The sequence below is a fragment of the Populus euphratica genome, unplaced genomic scaffold, assembly GCF_000495115.2.
Source record: "Populus euphratica unplaced genomic scaffold, PopEup_1.0 scaffold804.1, whole genome shotgun sequence".
Lineage (NCBI taxonomy): Eukaryota > Viridiplantae > Streptophyta > Magnoliopsida > Malpighiales > Salicaceae > Populus > Populus euphratica.
Genome location: NW_011500593.1, coordinates 1359 through 18843, shown reverse-complemented (window position 1 = coordinate 18843; position 17485 = coordinate 1359). Strand labels below are relative to the sequence as shown.

Here is a 17485-nt window from a genome sequence, read left to right as displayed (position 1 = left end):
TGCAGTACATAGTCCTATTGATGATTGGGTTCTTGATTCTGGAGCTTCATTTCACTGTACTCCACACCATGAAATGATGCAAAAATACACTGCTGGAAATTATGGGGTAGTCTATCTGGTCGATGGACAACCATTGGATATTGTGGGTATAGGAGATGTGCAAATCAAGACAATGAATGGATCTACATGGAACTTGCAAAATGTAAGGCATGTTCCTGAACTAAAGAAGAAGTTGATCTCGGTCGGACAACTTGATGATAGTGGCCATTCAATCCTTTTCTCTAGAGGAATATGGAAGGTATCAAAGGGAGCAATGGTTTTGGCTCGTGGAAAGAAAACTGGCACGCTGTATATGACCACAAAATCAGCAGATATAATTGCCTCTACTGAAGCAGAAAATCAGGCACAACTATGGCATTGCAGACTCGGCCATATGAGTCAAAAGGGGATGAAGATACTTCAGTCAAAGGGAAAGCTGCCAGAGTTAAAAAATGTTGATCTAGACATTTGTGAAAGCTGTGTTCTCGGAAAACAGAAGAAGTTCAGTTTCTTAAAGGTTGGCAGGACCTTAAGACCAAAAAAACTAGAACTGGTGCACACAGATTTATGGGGACCAGCTCCAGTAGCATCTCTTGGCAGTTCTCGGTACTATGTCACTTTTATTGATGACTTTAGCAGAAAGGTATGGGTCTACTTTCTGAAAAATAAATCTGATGTGTTTGACACATTCAAGAAATGGAAGGCTATGGTTGAGACTGAATCAGGTTTGAAGCTGAAATGCTTACGATCTGATAATGGAGGAGAATACATTGATGGAGGTTTCAAGAAGTATTGCGCTGTCAACGGTATCAGAATGGAAAAGACAGTTCCAGGCACACCACAACAGAATGGTATTGCTGAACGGATGAACCGGACCATCAATGAACGAGCTAGAAGCATGAGGTTGCATTCTGGGCTACCTCAAACATTCTGGGCTGATGCAGTTCATACTGCAGTTTACTTGATCAACCGTGGACCATCAGTACCTTTGGAGTTCAGACTGCCCGAGGAAGTCTGGAGAGGAAAAGAAGTACAGCTTACTCACCTAAAAGTCTTTGGGTGTATTTCCTATGTGCATGTAGACTCTGATGCTCGCAACAAGCTGGATGCCAAATCAAAGAAATGTTTCTTTATTGGCTATGGAGATGAAGAATTTGGATTTCGTTTTTGGGATGATCAAAACAGGAAGATTATCAGAAGCAGGAACGTGATCTTCAACGAGAAAGCTTTGTACAAAGACAGATCAAGTACAGAACCAGAGATAACTGATTCAGATACAAGTCCACAGAAATCTGAATTCATACAATTAGAAGGGCTTTCTGATGTTACCACTCAAGAGTTCATACAAGACAGTTCAAGCACTTCAGTACCCACCACTTCTACATAAGATAGTACAGAGACAAGTGAACCAGCTGTTCATAGGTCTTCAAGGACTATAAAGCCTCCACAACGGTTCACACTTCTACTGAATTATATCTTGCTGGCCGATGGTGGTGAACCATTAAATTATGAAGAATCCTTACAAGATGGAAACTCGAGCAAGTGGGAGTTAGCCATGAAGGACGAGATGGAGTCATTGCTGAAGAACAAGACTTGGGAGTTAACCAAACTGCCTGAAGGAAAGAAGGCCTTGCAAAACAAGTGGGTTTACAGAGTAAAGACCGAGCATGACGGAAGCAAACGGTTCAAAGCAAGACTTGTTGTAAAAGGGTTTCAGCAAAAGAAGGGAATCGACTATTCTGAGATATTTTCTCCAGTTGTGAAGCTTACAACAATCAGAGTTGTTCTGGGGATAGTAGCTGCAGAAAATTTACATCTTGAACAATTAGATGTAAAAACAGCATTTCTTCATGGAGAATTGGAGGAAGACATTTACATGCAACAACCAGAGGGGTTTGCAATACCAGGAAAGGAGAGTCAAGTTTGCAAACTAAAGAAGAGCCTATATGGTTTGAAGCAAGCCCCAAGACAGTGGTACAAGAAGTTTGATAACTTCATGTGTAGTACGGGATACACAAAATGTCAGGCTGATCATTGTTGCTATGTCAAACATTTTGACAACTCCTATATCATTCTACTACTATATGTGGATGATATGTTAATTGCAGGTTCCAGCATGGAAGAGATTGACAAGCTAAAGCAACAGTTGTCAAAACAGTTTGAAATGAAGGATCTGGGAGCTGCTAAACAAATACTTGGCATGAGAATCATCAGAGACAAAGACAAAGGCATACTAAAGCTTTCACAGGCAGAGTATGTCAAGAAGGTTCTTAGCAGGTTTAGTATGGATAATGCTAAGCCAGTATGTACACCTCTAGGGAATCATTTCAAGCTTAGTAGAGACCAGTCACCAAAAACTGAGCTAGAACGTGGATACATGGACCGAATTCCATACGCCTCAGCTATCGGCTCCTTGATGTATGCCATGGTCTGTACTAGACCAGATATTGCCCATGTAGTGGGAGTTGTAAGCCGATATATGAGCAATCTTGGAAAGCAGCATTGGGAGGCAGTGAAATGGATCATGAGGTACTTAAAAGGCTCATCGGAGACATGTCTTATTTTCACAGCTGGCGGTTTGAAACTTGAAGGCTTTGTAGATGCTGATCTAGCAGGAGATGTTGATAGCAGAAAGAGTACTACAGGTTATATATACACTCTAGGAGGCACTGCTGTTTCTTGGAGTTCTACCTTGCAAAAGATAGTTGCTCTTTCAACGACAGAAGCTGAATATGTTGCAGTTTCAGAGTCCGCAAAAGAGATAGTATGGCTATAGAGTTTCCTGCAAGAATTGGGCAAGATGCATGGAAAGGGTACTTTGTATAGTAACAGTCAGAGTGCAATCTTCCTTGCAAAGAATCCAGCATTTCACTCTAGAACAAAGCACATACAGATCAAATATCACTTCATCAGGCAATTGCTCGACGATGAACAACTATTACTTGAAAAGATCTGTGGAAGCAAGAATCCAGCCGACATGTTAACCAAAGGAGTTACTCTCGATAAACTGAAGCTGTGTAAAGCTTCAGTGGGTCTTGAAGATTAAAAGACAGACCTAACACCATTTGTGTCCAAGTGGGAGATTGTTATGTGTGTGGACACAAATGGACGGTGGCAGCCATGGTTGGTGGCAGCCATGGTTGAAGTCATAGTCAAATGGTAGGTACCTAACTTGCCCACCATTGTTGAACAATCATCTCCCTCCTCAGCTATAAATAGAAGGTGTATTGATAGCTGAGATAGACCACGAGATAGAGAGAAACACAGAGAGAGAGCTAAGGGTGAGAGTTGAGTTGAGAAGTTTTCTCCTCCTCCTTGTTTTGTTGTTTGTATTGCTTTTGAGCTTGATTAATACAAACCAGTAGCTCCGTGGAGTAGGCAAGTTGCCGAACCACGTAAATTTGTGTGTGTTTGAATGTTTGGATCTCCTAACACCGCTAGCTCACCATCCAAAATTGTCCAATTGCATAGCACGCTTGCTTTTAATAATCGCTACCTATCTATCATATCCTCGACCAAAATAGAAATGCGTGGGCTATCGTCAATTTCTGACTATCAAGTAATGTGAATGAATCGCAACTTCCAAGCACTTGTGCATTTGGAATTCACAAATAGATCAGGTGTATAATTCATTATTTATTATGGGGACATTCTTCAACAATGGCTGGCGGAAGGTGCTCTCGAATGTTCCTCTCCAATCGCAGATTGAATGTGAGAGAATACTTGTTCAACGCACTACCAGGGAGACAAATTTGGTTTGGTAGAGTTTTGGTGATTTGGAAGAAATCGAAGTCATTATCATGTTATGAATTAGTGGCAACCATTATGTGAATGTGATCTGGAGATTTTCTTCATGGATATGCACAACTTATTTATAGTATCATCAGCCTCAATTATTTCCCATTGATCAAGGATTGGCAATTGACATGGGGGGAGAGTAATAGGGAAGCGTACAATAAACATGCATTAGCAGCTAGCCGGTTATCTGCTGTTTGTTATAAGACTCAGTGTTGGCCATTTCCTTTTTTCCCAGAAAAGAAACAGAGAAGAAAGTAGAAAAAAGACTTGTTTTAGTTTAATGTATCATCAACCACTCATTGCAACGTAAAAGCTTTTACATTTGGGAGCTTACGAGTTGCTACAACAAAAAAATACAAAATTTAAGAATGCACTTGTTAAGGATTTTTAACTATATAACCATCAGTTTGTCAACCGAGGGCTTCAGTCCAACAATCAATTTGATGTCTTACGTCCACATATTCAATCTGTTCCACCACAATATTATTCTGTTGTCTAGTCGGTTTCATAGTTTGCTCAACAAGTTTAGATTAGTTAATTCACTGGATTTATAAATTTAAACATTCATAAGTTCAAATACAATTAATATAGAATATAGGTGTCGAAGGAATGGGAGAAGGCGGGTCTTCGCTGAGATTGTGGGGCGAATAAGATGAAGCATATATATCACCCATATGTAATCTCGTCTCCATTTATACAATCATTAAAGAATAGAAAAAAAATTAAATTTAAAAAAAAAACCAACAACATTCACACAATCAATTAAGAACAGAAAAATTAAAAAAATTCCAACAACATTCATGAATAGAAAAATGCAATAAAAAAATAGAAAAAATAATGATCTTACATTGGTATTGTTGCTACTCAATCTTGCACCCCACGTATTAGAGATGGTGTATAGCTCTTTTGAATTTAGTGTAAGAGTTTAGTTCATACTCGCTAGAAGATTAACAAAAATAGAAAAAAAAATATTTTTTTCAAATCTTATTTGAGTTGTTTTCTACTCTCTTTATCCTTCCTCTTTGCTGCCAAAATCATCAGTTTTCTTAGGTTGATCAAGAGTCTTCATAATACTAAATTCATTCCTTTTTTATCTGGTCTTTAAGGTTGAATAAATCCCTCAAAATTTGCACTAAAAAAATGGTTATGCTGCTGTCGTAATTTTTTTGTTCCAACTTAGGCTCTGATTCTGACTCACTTTCGTATGATAACTGACCATCCTAGGTATATTCTGTCACTCATTACATGTTAAAAAATTGACGCACACCTTTATTAGTCCTAGAGATCATTATTCTTAGAGTAGATTCTTAGTCAGATTTGGATACTCAGTATTGTTAGATCAAGAACCTTTTTAACCAACTAGATTACTACCAGTTTCTATTCTGTAAAAAGATTTTATATCACTTTGATTTCTTAATCAACGTTGTAGCCCTAGATGCGTAGATGAATTTGAGTTTTTAAATCATTTCATTTCGATATTAGAGGCTCAAGATGTTCCTGTTTGAATATCTAATATGAAGGTAGAGAATTCTGCCACGAGAAAGATATTGACCTGAGTCTACACTAAAAAAACTCTATTTTTGGCCTAGTTTTTGTGATTTTTGTTCTTATCTCATACTCTCAGTCATATCAGGATTCTCAGCATTTGTCAGTTTTTGAATTAGACCCAGAGATCTCTTTCAACCAACCAAATTACTGTTAGATTCTGTTCTGTAAAAATATTTTATCTCACTTTGATTCCTTTATCAAAGTTGTAATCCTAGATGTGTACATGAATTTGAGCTTTTGAATCACTTGATTTTGATATTATAGGCTCAAGATGTTCCCGTTTGAATATCTAACGTGAAGATAGAGAATTCTACCGCGAGAAGGATATTGACTTGAGTTTGCACTAAAAAAAACTCTATTTTTGGCTTAGTTTTTGTGATTTTTGTTCTTAGTTCATACTCTCAGTCATTTCAGGATTCTCAATATTCGTTAGTTTATGAATTAGACTCGGAGATCCCTTTCGACTAACCAAATTACTGCTAGATTCTGTTCTGTAAAATATTTTATCTCACTTCGACTCCTTCATCAAAGTTTTAGTCTTAGATACATAGATGAATTTGGACTTTTGAATCACTTGATTTTGATATCAAAAGTTTAAGATATTCTCATTTGAATATCTAACGTGAGGGCAGAAAATTCTGCTATGGAAATGATATAGCCCAAGTTCGCGGGACTTATTCGAAGGATTTTTTTGGACCAAGGACTGAATCGAAAAGTGTTAAAATGAGGGATTGAATTGAAGAAGGATATTGAAAGCTGGAGCGAGGGGCTGGATCATCATAAATGACAGGATTTTTTACCACACTGAATAAGGAAAATAGGACTTTACAGCTGCACCCTCCATCTGATCCTTTTGTTCTCTGTAAATTCTTGTTGTTTTTCTTTCTCATCACGCTTGATTTTTGGAGTTGAAGACCATGTTTTTGTTGCCTCATTTCAAAGGGAGCAGCTGGCCCTATGGAAGGAAAGAAAAGAGCCATACCTTCCTCTAAAACTAGAAAGAAATCAGACATAAGTACAAAATACAAATTAGAATATTGCAGCTTTCTTTTTGTATTTTTTTACTGCAAATCGATAGGGATTTGCATCCTAGGATTAATGCATTGAATCCTTCCTAAATAGAGATATATTTAGACTATATATAAGCCTTTCTAATGAACTAACGGTGGTGGCAAAGAGAGAGCAGAAAAATAGCAAAAAGAGAGCATAAAAAAAAAGAGAGGAGAGAATAGAGAATGGGAGAGAGACAGCAAAAGAAAAACAAGAAAGACACCTTTGCTCCATTTGTTTTTTATAAATAAAAACTGCAGAAATAGAAAAAGAAAATTAGGAATCAGTAGAGAAAGTGACGGAGGCGTAGAGTAAAGAAGGAGGCAATAAACAGACCCAAACACAAAACAGAAGAGGGATGGACGCAGACCAAGCAACCATCACTCTTCCAACGCCACTGTAGTTTCTTCGTCTCCAAGTTGGTTTTCTATTCACCTGTTGCATGCTTTTTTTTGCCTTGTATTTGCACTGTTAGCATGGTCTTTTTCTTTGTAATGTATATGTTTCTACTGTTCAAGTGAATTAATTCACTTGAACAGTAGCTCTCCATTCACAAAAGAGGGTTGCACCCCTTTTGTGTACAGCGAGGTCACCTTCTTTTTTTTTTCAAAAAAATAAAAGAAAGAAAAAATGATTTATGATTTTTTGGTATATTTATTTTAAGTTGTAAAAAAAAATTATGTTGTAAAGAAATATTTTGTTAGTGTGTTCGTTTGCCAATTTTCTAGTATTGTTTTGCTATCAGAATTAGCAGCCGGCTTCACAAGTTTTCCTAAAAAATAAGCCATAAATTAATGTGAATAAATTGTTGAAGTATCATACGTATCTAGCTTCCAATGTACATCTCAATCCCATATTCTACTCTCCAGAATATCCCGAAAATCTCAGGCCACAAACGCCCGCTAGCTCACCACCCAAAATTGTCCAATTCCATAGCATGCTTGCTTTCAATAATCGCTACCTATCCATCATATCCTCGACCAAAATAGAAATGCGTGGCTATCGTCAATTTCTGACTATCAAGTAATGTGAATGAACCGCAACTTCCAAGCACTTGTGCATTTGGAATTCACAAATAGATTAGGTGTATAATTCATTATTTATTATGGGGACATTCTTCAACAAAGGCTGGCGGAAGGTGCTCTCGAATGTTCCTCTCCAATAGCAGATTGAATGTGAGAGAATACTTGTTCAACGCACTACCAGGGAGATAAATTTGGTTTGGTAGAGTTTTGGTGATATGGAAGAAATGGAAGTCATTACCATGTTATTAATTAGTGGCAACCATTATGTGAATGTGATCTGGAGATTCTCTTCATGGATATGCACAAATTATTTATAGTATCATCAGCCTCGATTAATTTCCCATTGATCAAGGATTGGCAATTGACATGGGGGGAGAGTAATAGGGTAGCGTACAATAAACATGCATTAGCAGCTAGCCGGTTATCTGCTGTTTGTTATAAGACTCAGTGTTGGCCATTTTCTTTTTTCCCAGAAAAGAAACAGAGAAGAAAGTAGAAAAAAGACTTGTTTTAGTTTAATGTATCATCAACCACTCATTGCAACGTAAAATCTTTTACATTTGGGAGCTTACGATTTGCTACAACAAAAAAATACAAAATTTAATAATGGCACTTGTTAAGGATTTTTAACTACACAACCATCAGGATGTCAACCGAGGGCTTCAGTCCAACAATCAATTTGATGCTTACGTCCACATATTCAATCTGTTCTACCACAATATTATTCTGTTGTCTAGTCGGTTTTATAGTTTGCTCAACAAGTTTAGATTAGTTAATTCACTGGATCTAGGTGGAGAAGGAATCTTGAAGATAACAGAGCGGTTGTAGATCCCTATGGATATTGCAGATACTGTTGATTAATGGAGCAGATACTGACTAATATTCTAGATGATGTAATGATTATATTAATTTATATATGCTTTGTATCTTACCTAGTTTAGATAATTATATAATTATTATTTATTTTTTTCATAATCAAGGATAAAGTTAACTAGCATATTGATAATTGATTCACTTCTATAAATACTTGTAACCCCGTCAATCGTCGTCATTCATAATGTGACGAACTTTCTAGACAATCCAACTGCTAAGGAAAACAAAGGTGAAGATATCCACCTTCTTACAAGTTCAGTGCCAAAAAGTGCCTTAATTAATCCACTCTGGCATAGCACCTCGTTTCGTTACATCTTCTCGATTGATTTCTTTCATTGAAATTATTGCGAAAGGAGAACTTTTCCGGTTTTCCTTTCTGCTTTCAGTTCGGGTGCCGAAGACCCAAAATCTTGCAAATTGAATTGCTGATAATTTCAACACAAGTCCACAACATCAAAACCCTAATCTTTAATAGAACAAAAACAGAGAGAATACTAAGGAGATCGTTTGGTACCGTTCGGCAGGCGTTAAGAGAGAGAGGGGGGAAGGTTTTGTAGTGTATTGTCGCTGGTATTGTTCGACTAGAGGCCGCGCGCCAGCCCGTAATCTTGGACCGGAATGTCCTAACCCAGGGCAAAATGCCATAAAACAAAACAAAGGAAAACGGAAGGGGAGAGATGGGAGATTTCAGTGGAAAGTCACGGTAAGGAAATCACGCGTGACTGCTAAGCTGACGCGATCGGGAATTCTACTCAATTTAAAATTGGGCTAGATGGGCCAGTTTTAACTTTAAGTGGGCTCTGTTCTTAATTAACTCCAAGCCCGTATTTGTAAGGCCTTTAAAGTCTCTATGCGTGCACCCTCTCATAGAAGCAAAAAAGTATCTAACGATCAAGGGGTTTGCTCCCTCTGTGGTCTCAGGTTCGAGTCCTTGGTTGCTCATATGATGGCCACTGGAGGCTTACATGGTCGTTAACTTCAGGGCCCGTGGGATTAGTCGTGGTGCGCGTAAGCTGGCCCGGACACCCACGTTAATCTAAAAAAAGAATTCTAGGTAGGTAGGGCGGCCCCCGCACCCCCTAAAAAAAAAAAAAAAAAAAAAAAAAAAAAAAGTATCTAACGATAAATTTCGTTCACGGATTCCTACTTTCATAACGATTAACATTAAGCTATGAAATCATTTCAGGATTGTGACATTATATGGGGGGGGAAAAAAAACGTTTACAAGAATTCTGATTAGAAATTACGTAATTCTTTACCTATCAAAATGAGATAGACCTTTGTTATAAATTGATTGGAGAACAGTCATGTATTCTGGGGCAACTAGATTAGCAATAACAAATTATGGACTGAACACAAGGACAAGGTGAGATGGTTCCCAAAAATAGGTGTTAGGTTCTTCTTACGTGGATGGTTCAATTTGGAAAGGGATGAATAAGAGCTTGCAAGAGGCATTTTCAAGACTTGAATGCTCTTATGGTAATTTCTTTTATCATTTTTTTTTCCCCCGAAAGCTTATAGCTTGTGGACATTTTTTGTTCTATTTAACAATAGCAGTTGAGGTAACTTGACATGAAATTTTATGTACACAGGCTGTTGCACTGGTTAGATTATGTGAGAAGTGAATATTTGACTGAATGTCTAGCTTTGTAACAGGACTGCAATAGCTATGTTTTGACTTATGTATAGTGTGTTGAGTTAAGCTGTTGTTGTTTTATAGCTCTGGTTTTGGCTGCGGCTTTATGTTCTGAGGTGTAAGGAGGCTAAAGAGTTATGGTCATGCTAGCAGAGAAGGTGAGGCAGAGGCTTTTGCCAGGCTCGAGCTCTCAAAGTAGTCTTGGGGATGACGAGGAAATGGATTCCAAAGAAGAGATGGAAGATTGGCTGTTGAGTGGTGGTATCATATCTCCAGTAGCAAAAGAGTCTGCAGGTGCCATGTATCATCAACAACTTTTCTGTCAGGCCGAGTCTGTTTCGTTGACTCTCTGTGTATTTCTTATGGCTAATTGTTTGATAAGAGAGATTTAGATGGATATTCTTAGTATTACTTGCTTTGGTATGCTGAGTAAATTCTCATGTTAAATGGATCCTCTTTTACTTAATTTTCTTCCATCGAAGAGAATTTCAATCTCTCTTTGTTTTTGCTCAGTTGGCAGATTTTGTCAGATTTCCTCTAAAGCAAGCTGGAGGAGTGATCAATCAATGTTGTATGGACTCTCCAACCGTGCTCGCACAGGTTTGTTTGATGTCATGAGCATTCCTCGTTTTACTGAGTATTACTTCAATCCATGTTGAACTTTTGATTCCTTGGCAGCTCTCACTGATGCTAATAGACCCTTATTTTTTTTTTTACGTGTTCTGCATACAGTTGATCTCACCTGAGGATTGGTTGCTAGCACGTTCTCTTTGGGAGAAGTTCGATATGTATGCATGATTCTATCTTCAACTAATCTGGAATTATGATTGTTTGTCTTGAGATCCAAAAGATGGATTATCTTTGCGACTTTCAACTTATTCATAAGATTGTACTTAAGCTGCTATGGACAAATATATCACGCAAGTCACTCCCAACTGGCAATAAAATAAACTGATAGTTGGTTTTAATGATGGGTATAAGATATGTTCTTTGTGGAAGAACTTGCAGTGTTGTAACACATTATATGAGAAAGCTAGTTGATGATTAGTATTAAGACAGATATCCGATAAATTTGACAACAGCTTGGGCAGCATTGCGAGCTGCTAAGGCTCCAAATGTCTGGATTGCATTCTGTCCTGTCTGTCCTCCAGCTAAATCTGATAGCCCTCTGATGACAATCACAGGATACCCGTTTGACAAGCTTGTCTGGGAAACCACCATAAATTGTTAAAATATCTTGAAGAGCAAAATACAATTGTCGACTGTAACAGTCTGGTTTGAAAAGGTAAGCATCTTAGACAATTTACTAATAAACATCAACAATGTCAGGCCACTCAAATTGGGTAGATTCAGTCCTCCAAAACCTAAATCTTTCATTGCATTTCTAAGGACCTAATCGCTTGCTATTATGCAGCACAGTTGGTCTGAACACAAGCTGAGAAGGTGCTCTCATAATGCATATTATGTTCTTTGCTTCATGTAGACATCGGTATGCGAGGAGATGGGGACACTAAAAAGAGAAGAAAAATGAACTATCAAAACTGAAGAGCAAACCGAGGAATCTTACCATAACTACAGCAAAACTCTCCATATCCACTGATGAAACAGCATAAGTTTGATAAAGGAAATCCCTGTAAGCTGCGTTGTCCACAAAAATATTGGCTGTTGAACCCCTGAGGCCAACGACTAGCTTAGGCTTTCGAGCAAGGCACACACTTGAATTCACACACCTTTCCAGTTCCATCCCCTGGAGTATATCAGGATTGAAAAATTCATCAAAACTGGAAAATATATATATATATATATATATATATATAGAAAAGGAAGCAACATTCACAAATCAAGATAATTAACCTCCAAGCCAGCGGCAAGCTGAAGCCATTGTTCGCTTATTTGTGCCCAAAATAATGGTATGGCAGTATTAGGCTTCCCTGACTCAGAAAAGAACTGCTCATAACTATATCCAATCTTTCCCAACAGATTCATCCCATCTCCTTTTGGTACGTTGTAGCTTCCAAAGTCCAATTCAGCAATATCATTGGTGGGCAATGGTCCTTTAGGATTCTGTCAAGTGTATACTTCTTTTATAAAGAACAAAATAACAAGAAAAAGATGGAGAAGAGATGACAGGCATTGACGAATTTGTACCAGCCAATCCCAAATGCCAGTGTGAGCAAACTGTTCCGGGATCGTAACATCTCCAATGGACATGGAATTGTTTACGTTTCCAGCAATGCCAAAATGGACTATTCCTGTTATATCAAACATGTCCAGCATTTGTTGTGTTGCTGCAGCTGCATTGACCTAAAAGAGCCAAAATAAAAAAAACCTTGATTAAATAAGCTTGAAAATTCATGTTACAGGAAGAATGGCATTTCCTGATCATATTTAAAATCTCCCCTTCTAGGACCCTACATCAGATTATGTGAAAAAGATAGGAAAATCTTTTATTACCCACTGATCTGTGTGAATTTAAACTGGAATGATTTCAAGGACAAGTGGTTCGTGTTATGACTAACTTGGTTTCCCCTAATAAGATTTAAGAAGCTCTATGATGCCATTTGGACATATCAGCCACAGAAGTTTTCATCTAGAATATATGCATCAGAATTCAGAAGTAATTAGTATCTTTGCTTACCATTCCAACCCCACATCTCACGTAGATAACTTTCTTACCCTGAACCTTTCCGACCCGGAACCGTCGTCCTGCAACAAACAACCACAATTAATTTGCTATGCAAGCTTGAAGAGCTCGCCTGTCTACAGGCATCTAATGTCCAATGAGATCGCATCACAGACATCACCTGAGAGATCCACAAAAGGATGCTTCCCATTAGGCTTGAAGGCCTTAGATGCAAAAAAGGCATTCTCCTCCGGTGGATAAACAGTAATTAGACCAACGTAAGGCCCTTTTCTGTTCACTTCTTTGATGATATTCAAAGACTTTAATCTGTTTGATGGAATAGCTGATGCATTTACAAACATTAAAACCAGGGTCAGAAATAGTAGTGCATCTAATTGTTCTGCAGCCATGTTTGTGGTTCATCAGATTATGGGAAAAACCGTACTTATAACCTCAACTGGTCACAGATCCAGGCAGCAGATTTTTAAATACAAGTTCAGTTAGTCAGAGACGCCGGCTTGAATAATATATTAAAGATTCCTGTAATGATGATGATGGCTTTCTTGCATGACAATCCATGGCCAGTATTTCATGTGTACTTTGAGTGGCCAATAAGATAACGTGGAGCAGGAAAAAAAAATTAATTGCTGATCAAGAATCCGTTTATGATATTCATTTTTCTAATTGAGTTGAAGAATGACGATCCTTTCAGATTTCGAATAAGTCAACGATTTAGACGAACGAAAGGGGTGATAATTATTTAATTACAGGCTACTCACTCACACACTCATTCACTTTTTGGTGTACTGAATAAAATTCAGGACCCCCATACTTGGGCTTTTTGTGTTTTGGTTTATTCTTCTTAGCTTCTTATTTCTGATACTTTTATGTTTTAATTATTTTTGTCCTGCATAAGCTTAAGTTTTAAATTGATGTGGTGTATGACAGCACATGCACCATCATCTGCATGCATGGTTGATATATTGAACTGTCTTCTATCCTTGCACAAATTGAATTTCAGTTCCATGCATGCACATATTATCACTTCCTTGATTTGATGCCATACTTTAATAAGTCTATGTAGGAGTGCAATAAGTGCATTTAACTTTTTTGGTTGTTGGGGATCTGCTATTCTGAATTATCTTTACCACTTACAAGAGTAGTACTTGTGCTTTGAAACATATATATCCTCTCCCTCTCTCTCTCTTCTCCCATAATATTAATAGCAAATGCCGATAGTTTCCTTGAAATAATTATAGCTTTTCAGAATATTTGTGGAGCGGACCTACTGGTGGTCCTTTGGACATAAAATTCACTTGCGGCTTCTAAAGGCCCTGTGGCCGTCTTTGGTGAGGCATCAGAAAACTCTGGGTGGCATTGCGGTCGAGAGAGTTAAGTAGTTTTCAATACCGCAGATGACTGGACTCCATTGACCAGGTCAGACTTTTACAGAGGCAATCTTTCTGGCGGTCGTCAGCTATTTTCACTTGTGACATGGTTTTTTTACTGCATGCAAAGTCAACACTTCAAGTCTTAGGTTGTGGGAGAAAATTTTCAATTTTCAAAAATTCAAGCTCATTTCTTTTAATTTTATTCGAAGTTCTTTTTTGTGATGAAATCCCGTTTTTATGGAAATGATATATCCATTTTTTATTAGGGTTTGCATAGAGATAGTAAAATGTGCTCTAAAAAGTGATCTTTATTAAGAGATTTATAATGTAGACATACATGCACAGTTGCAGTTGCTCGCCAACATGCTATGTGCATGCATGTGTGAGCTCCTGCAATTTTATTTCAGAATACAAAAGAAAAGGTATCCTCTGTGTTCATGGCAAGCCTTAATTACCTTTCCCTCCTCCATATCCAGAGCCATAACCAGACCCGCTACCATAACCTGAGCCAGAGCCAGAGCCAGATCCTCCTCCTCCACCCCCACCACCTCCTTCTCCTCCTCCTCCTCCACTTCCATGCCCACCCTTGCCACCACCGCTTCCACTTCCACTTCCACTACCATAGCCTGACCCACTTCCTGATCCGGAGCCATGACCTCCACCACCACCACCTCCACTGCCTCCACCGCCACCACCACCTCTGCCGCCACCTATCCCACCACCGGAACCATAGCCTGAGCCGCTACCAGACCCATAGCCAGAACCTGACCCTTTGCCTCCACCACTGCCACCTCCCCCGCCCCCGCCTCCGCCTCTGCCTCCACCTCCTCCATGACCACCAGCACCATATCCTTCACCGCTCCCATATCCAGACCCAGAACCAGAACCTGACCCGAGTCCTGTTCCAGAACCCCCCCCACCTCCTCCTCCCTGCCCTCCACCTCCACCTCCACTGATTGACTTCAGTGTCCTAGCAGCAAAGGTGAGGTCTAAAATAAGCAAGACGAGGAAAGTAGTCCCTAACACTCTTGGGCTTGCCATATTTCCAGATTATACTCGCACGGCTCAACGTATCTGTATGTTTATGCGTGTCACTCGCTATATGAGAATCCAGTATGTATTGTTCACTGGAAATGGTTGAAGCGGGAACCCTATATATAGGCATTGTAAAGGTAGCAAGACAAGGTTTTTGAAAAGCATGGCATGAATTGCAAAGGTAACGAGACACGGTTTTTGAAAGGTTTCTTAAATTCCTAGTACCTCTCCCATGGTAATCTTACCTATTATAGAAAGGAACACGTGTTTTGGGTTTCTGTTTCTGTGGAGGGGGTGTTGGTACCGTGGAGGACTGTCAGTTTCTGTCTATATACAAAAGAATACAAGATGTACTTTTCACGCCAACTTTAAACATACCATCTATTTTTAATGTCTTTTCTATGTTGGTCCTCCTTTCAAATTTAACCCTAGCCAACAAATACCGAGTAATTGGCTATTAACTTTGCAATTAAAAAACTCAGTTGATGAAAACAAAAGTTAAGGGATCAAAATAAAAAAACACACTGCCCTGATCCACCCTCCATTGTCAGAATGTGAACATGTTTAACACTTCTCAACACTTGTTTGAAGTCCACTTTGACGGCGTACATGGAATTTTCGTACACTTGCACTTGTTCAGTGATTTGTTTATCTTAACATTTGTCTCCTTGAACAGGTGTTAATCAACTACTAGTAGTAATTTATGAACAAAGATATCTTTCTACCCTGGGTGTATGCTAACAATGGGCAAAGCTTGCACAACAAACTGGGTTGTTCAGTCTTTCTTATTGCTGTTACAGTTGGAATTAATAGATTTAAATTTCTTTTCCCACAATATCATAGACACTTTGCATCATTGAATATAAATAGATCTGTACTTCGAAACCGTGTTCGAATGTCTGACCTGTAATTAAAAACCTTGGTGCCTGTTCTGGTGTGTTAAAGAACACCATCCTTGCACCACTGCGAGTGGAATGTTAGGCCATCTGCATGCTTGACACACTGAACAGTCTTCTATTCTTCCACAAATTGAATTTCAGTTCCATACTCACAGAGCATCACTTCCTTTGATGCCATGCTTTATTAAGTCTGTGCAAGAGTGATCTGCTATTCTGAATTACTGGGACCAGCACACTGTATATACATTAGAAGTGTACATGGAATTTCAGATTCCTTGGTGAAGATAGCAGTCAGTATATTAGAAACACTAGAAGATCTGTACATCTAACAGTGGCTCAAGTATTATATATATATATATATGAATGCAATACGAGGAAAAAAGAAGAAAAAAAGATCAAATTTCACAAATAACATATAACAGTCTTTTGTTGTTGTATTTAAAGAATGTTACCTTCCTGAGAAAAAAGACGTCTCTCTGCAAAAATCTTGGAACTTAAAATGGTGAAGAGTGAGAAATCATTAAAAGGATGTGTTCCAACTGGAACAAAGGCTCAGACAGTAGTTCTAATCCTCTTAGCAAAGTTTTTATGTACTGTTTAAAAGAATTTGAAAAGAATGTTGTACTCCTCTGAATCCAATTCAGTGTCCACTCTGCCTTATAAGCAACACAAGGAATGGTTTCAGTAGTATTGAACAACCTGCGCTTCTCCCTTGAGTCCTTAATGTACGTCTCCAAAAGAAAACTATACATCTCTGAAGGTGAGAAGCAAAAATTTCCCAAATCAAGACATTTGCAATGCACCATAAGAGAAAAAGCCAACCAACTTCACTCAAAAAGCTCTACCAGAATGGATGTTCTCCATTGCCATTTGAGATCCATATAGTGCCCGGGCCTGAGACAATGAAAATGCCTCTTGGTTCTTTGTTGAAAACACCAAAATATAATTTCAATTTTCTGAATATTTGGATGAAAGTTGTGGATGGATAGAGTATCCAAAATTATTCACTAAGCATACTAGATTCGTTACTCTACAGTGATCTAAAAAGGTACAAGGCAAATTACAAATATCAGCTTGGAGACTAATCTCTAATAGAAATACTTGGAATATTTGGTTTTAGAGAAACAAAATTGTTTTTAGAAGTAAACTATAAATTTATTTGATTGTTTCTTCTCTATTCTTTGTGGGGTTGTTATTTGATTGTATATTCTGTATTCAAACTTCACTTATATATAAAATGACCTCTTAAAATCTTTTGAGGTCATCAAATTATGGTTTAATAAGAAATTTTAGGTAGTCTCTTTGTTTTTGTTGTAGTAGATTTTTCTTTTCCAAGTTTGTTTTTTTTTTTTTTTGTCATGTCCCTATATTTTGTTTTGGCTATTGGCTTTATGACTTTTTTCAATATACTCTCGATGATTATCTAAGAGCAACTTTACTTTCACAATCAAAATAAATTTATAGCATGACCGTGAAAACCAGGTCAAATACAAGGAAAATTTCATTTAATCTTCCTACAATATAATGAAATAAAAAAAATATGAGATTTGAATAAAAAATTAAAGAAA

General features: G+C 38.0%; 2 protein-coding genes across 2 annotated transcripts; both read right to left on the bottom strand.

Moving 5' to 3' along the window:
* Positions 1 to 10911: 10911 nt before the first annotated feature.
* Positions 10912 to 13036, bottom strand: LOC105115542 (bark storage protein A-like). Its single transcript, XM_011012454.1, has 6 exons — positions 12774 to 13036; positions 12608 to 12675; positions 12118 to 12273; positions 11824 to 12033; positions 11537 to 11716; positions 10912 to 11175 (listed from the first exon to the last, which is right to left on the bottom strand). Exons 1-6 carry the CDS (start codon positions 13000 to 13002, stop codon positions 11020 to 11022), a joined length of 999 nt encoding a protein of 332 aa, XP_011010756.1. The 5' UTR covers positions 13003 to 13036; the 3' UTR covers positions 10912 to 11019.
* A 1237-nt stretch (positions 13037 to 14273) lies between these two features.
* On the bottom strand, positions 14274 to 15141 carry LOC105115541 (putative glycine-rich cell wall structural protein 1). The gene has a single exon (XM_011012453.1). It carries the CDS (start codon positions 15022 to 15024, stop codon positions 14431 to 14433), a length of 594 nt encoding a protein of 197 aa, XP_011010755.1. The 5' UTR covers positions 15025 to 15141; the 3' UTR covers positions 14274 to 14430.
* Positions 15142 to 17485: the final 2344 nt, after the last annotated feature.

What these genes read in the sequence shown, in the direction of transcription:
- LOC105115542 (XM_011012454.1), bottom strand. Translation starts at nt 13,002, where the DNA reads ATGGCTGCAGAACAATTAGATGCACTACTATTTCTGACCCTGGTTTTA. An exon ending in CTGGCATTTGGGATTGGCTG is followed by an intron (nt 12,034 to 12,117) that starts GTACAAATTCGT and finishes TACACTTGACAG; the next exon opens with AATCCTAAAGGACCATTGCC. An exon ending in AGCTTGCCGCTGGCTTGGAG is followed by an intron (nt 11,717 to 11,823) that starts GTTAATTATCTT and finishes GATATACTCCAG; the next exon opens with GGGATGGAACTGGAAAGGTG.
- LOC105115541 (XM_011012453.1), bottom strand. Translation starts at nt 15,024, where the DNA reads ATGGCAAGCCCAAGAGTGTTAGGGACTACTTTCCTCGTCTTGCTTATT.